General features: G+C 42.0%; 1 protein-coding gene across 1 annotated transcript; it reads left to right on the forward strand.

Moving 5' to 3' along the window:
* The first annotated feature begins 3,017 nt into the window (after positions 1–3,017).
* LOC144241514 (RNA-binding motif protein, X-linked 2-like) lies at positions 3,018–4,016 on the forward strand. Its single transcript, XM_077776096.1, is given in 1 exon segment — positions 3,018–4,016. A coding segment is annotated over 1 exon segment (984 nt). The 5' UTR covers positions 3,018–3,032.
* Positions 4,017–4,276: the final 260 nt, after the last annotated feature.

Raw genomic sequence — 4,276 nt, forward strand, 5'->3', positions numbered from 1 at the left:
ATAGCTATAATAATAGCAATAATAACTAGGCATCGTTCTCTAAGCTTGAGAGAATGAGACACTGATTTTACTTCCTCCTCTGGAAATCTTTTGATAAACATAGAGCTGAGTCCAAAGCTACAAGTAATTAAAACAGTATGGTACCAGCACAAAAACAGACACAAAGATCAATGGAACAGAATAGAGAGCCCAGAAATAAACCCACATATATATGGCCAATTAATTTATGACAAAATATCCAAACATACACAATGAGGAAAACATACTCTCTTCAACAAATGGTACTGGGAACACTGGACAGCCACATGCAAAAGAATGAAACTAGACCACTATCTCACATACACAAAAATTAACTCAAAATGGATTAAAGACTTGAATGTAAGACCTGGCACCATAGGTGCCACCATAAAACTCCTAGAAGAAAACATAGGCAATAAACTTCTTGATATTAGTCTTGGTGATTTTTTTAAATCAGACAGCAAAAGCAAAAATAAATTAGTGGGACCACCTCAAACTCAAACTAAAAAGCTTCTGCACAGCAAAGGAAATCATCAACAAATTTAAAAGGCAACCTACTGAACGGGAGAAAATATTTGCAACTCATGTAACTGATAAGGGGTTAATATTCATAATATATAAAGAGCTTATACAAAAGCAAGTGAACAATCAGATTTTTTTAAATGGGCAGAGAATTTGAAAAGACATTTTTTTTCAAAGAATACATACAAATAGTCAATGGGTACATAAAATGAACTCAGGGACACCTGGAGGGCTCAGTCGGTTGAGCATCCGACTTTGGCTCAGGTCATGATCTCACGGTTCATGAATTCGAACCCCACATCAGGCTCTGTGCTGACACCTCAGAGCCTGGAGCCTGCTTCAGATTCTCTCTCTCTTCAGTGTCTCCCTCACTTTCTGCTCCTCCCCAACTCACACTCTGTCTCTCTGCCTCTCAAAAATAAATAAACATTAAAAAAAAAAATTTTAAAGATACTCAACATCATTAATCCAGGGAAATATAAACTACAAGATATCACCTCCCACCTGTTAAAAGTAGCGTATTTCGACAATATAAAAAATAAAAATTGAAGGAGGGTTGCCTGTGTGGCTTATTTGGTTAAATATCAGACTCTTGGTCTTGCCTCAGGCAGGTCTTGATCTCAGGGTCATGAGTTCAAGCTCCATGTTGGGCTCTATGCTGGGCATGAAGCCTATTTTTTAAAAAAGACAAGAAGTAACAAGTGTTATTGGCAAGGATGTGGAGAAAAAGAAACCCTCAATCACTGTTGATGGGAACATAAATGGTGTAGCCACTATGGAAAACATTATGGAGGTTCCTCAAAAAATAAAGATAGAACTACCATATGATCCAGAAATTTCACTTCTGAATATTTATCCAAAGAAAAAAGAACTAACCCAGAAATATCTGCACTCTCATATTATTGCAGCATTATTTACAATAGCCAAGATATGAAAACAATGTAAGTGTCTGATGATGGATAAGTGGTAAAGAAAATGAGATGTAAGATAGATAGATGATAGATAGATAGATAGATAGATAGATAGATAGATAGATAGATAGATAGATTAGGATATTATTTAGCCATAAACAAGAAGGTAATCTTGCTGTTTGTAACAACATGGGTAGATTTTGAGGGCATTATGCTAAATATGTCAGAACAGACAAAAACAAAGTGTATGTCTCTCTCATATGTGGAATCTGAAAAGCAAAACCAAACAATCCCATAGATACAGAGAATAGATCTGTGATTGCGAGAGAGAGGTAGGCATGGGGTGGCAGTGGGGGTGAAAGAAATGGGTGAAAGGGGTCAAAAAGTAAAAGGAATGAATGAATGGATGGATGGACAAATGAATGAATGAAGTGCATTAGTGAGTATTACCAGAAAATAGTTTACTATTGGCCAGTAATCTGTGACCATGTCCTATGTTGTTATGAAATTTAGGCAGCACGTAACTTCCTTAATGGAACAATGGAACTTTTAGAAGAAATTTGAAAGATAAAAATGCACTGGAAGAATCGTTTAACAGCTGATTAAAATAGAGCCTTTAAATAGAAATGATCCTAGTGACTCAGAAAGATGTTCGTCTCCTGATAGGCCATGTGGCCTTCACACTGTTTGCACATCATCGCTGTAGAGGACAGTGCGGGAGTTCTTGCTTCAGCAATCAACATCCCTGTTCCCAGGAATACATCTCATGACTGTGGGAGGTGTTGTGTTGTGTTGTGTTGTATTATGTGTTGCATCAAGCTGCAGTGAGCTCCATCCCAGTGAACAGGGAGCTGGTCATTCATGAAGGGCTTGACATTCCCAGTGTCAATTGTGTCAAGATCTGGAAGTTCCTTGAGGCACCTGGGAGGCTCAGTCGGTTGAGCATCTGACTCTTGATTTCAGCTCTGGTCATGACCCCGGGTTTGTGGGACTGAGTCCCATGTCAGGCCCCTCATCGAGCCCCACATAGGGCTTGGATCTGGGCATGGAGCCTGCTTGGGATTCTGTCTCTCCCTCTCCCTCTGCCTCTCTCCCCAGCTCACACACACATGTCTTCTTTCTCATCCTCTCAAAGAAAGAGAGAAAAGATCTGGAAGGTCCTTCTTCTAGAAACTGAATTCTTTAGATGCTACAGAGGAAGATGGGAGAAAAGGTTTTTCCTCGACCTTGTGATCACAGTGGAGATGTCTAGACCTAATTCCCCCTGCCTCCATGGGGAACTGTGGACCCACAACAGGGTCAGCAGGTCCTGAGCTAGTCTTAGCTGGAGTATAGATGACTCAAGTTGATAATAGTTTGAATCTAATAATACCAAAAGCTACCCATCACTAACATCTATTATGTGTCAGGCTTTTTATTATAAAGGCTATCTCAGTAATTTCCCACAACCATGCATGATAACCTGCCTGCAAGGTTGATGACTATGGTTATTTGTAATACAAGGAAACCAGAGGGCTGCGCATACGCGACGCAGGCTCGCCCGGAAGTCTGTGACTAGGTGCTGAGCGCAGATCCGCGGAGATGAACCTTTTAACTAAAGTGAAGCTGATCAACTAGCTGAATGAGCGTGAGGTCCAGCTTGGGGTGGCGGATAAGGCGTCCTGGCACTCCGGGTATAAGGACAGCGCCTGGATCTTCCTGGGAGGGCTTCCTTACGAACTGACTGAACGGGACATCATTTGTGTGTTCTCACAATATGGGGAGATTGTTAACATTAATCTGGTGCGGGACAAGAAGACTGGGAAATCCAAAGGATTCTGTTTCCTCTGCTATGAAGACCAGAGGAGCACAATTCTCACTGTTGACAATTTTAATGGGCTCAAGATCAAAGGAAGAACTATCCGAGTGGATCATGTGTCTAACTATCGGGCTCCTAAAGACTCAGAAGAAATGGATGATATGACCAAAGAACTCCAGGAGAAGGGCTGTGGGGCTTACACCCCCTCAGTGAGTTCATCTAAGGGTTCTGAAGATGACAAACCCACAAAAAAAACACAAAAAGACAAAAGGGAAAAAAAGAGGAGAAAGAAAGAAAAAGAGAAGACTGACCGGGAGGTACAGGCAGAGAAGCCAGCCTCCTCTTCATCACCCAGAAGCAAGGTGGTCAAGGAAAAGGATGACCCTGGCTCTAAAAAGCACAGCAGCAAGAACTCAGAGAGCGGTCAGAAGTCAGAGTCCAGAGAGGTGCGGAGGCACCATCCCAGCTTTCCTGAGGTCAGGACCATCTGCCGCAGTGGAGCAGAAGACAGAGAGAGGGAGCCGAAGAAGGAGAAGCCGAAGCATGAACATAGGTCCTCAACCAGAAGGGAAGAAAGAGAAGAAAAGAACAGGGATGGAGATAGGTGTCAAAGCTCAGACACACGTTCTGGCCGGCACAATGGGCGTTCTGAGGGGCGTAGTCAGAGAGGTAGAAGTAGGAGCCGAGATAAGTCCCACAGGCATAAAAGGGCCCCGCAGTCCTGGGACCGGGAGTCCTCTAACCCCAGGGACCGCAGGCATCACTGAAGCTGCAGCTTGTGACTCTCTGGTAGAATTGCAAATGAACTAGGCCTTTAAAATGCAATCATATTCAGTTATGGTTTTACTATTACTATAAGTAAAATCTCTGAGGCTGAATTCTTTTAATCCCTTGAGTATTAGAGTCATAGAGAGTTGTAGTTTTAACAGCCAAATATCCTGGATTTTAAAGTGAAATCCATTGTTCCTGGGAATATCTTCAGTACCTACTGGAGGAGGTATCCTAAATTTGGTTTCATAAACATGGC

The sequence above is a fragment of the Crocuta crocuta genome, unplaced genomic scaffold (assembly GCF_008692635.1).
Source record: "Crocuta crocuta isolate KB4526 unplaced genomic scaffold, BGI_CrCroc_1.0 scaffold25, whole genome shotgun sequence".
Classification (NCBI taxonomy): domain Eukaryota; kingdom Metazoa; phylum Chordata; class Mammalia; order Carnivora; family Hyaenidae; genus Crocuta; species Crocuta crocuta.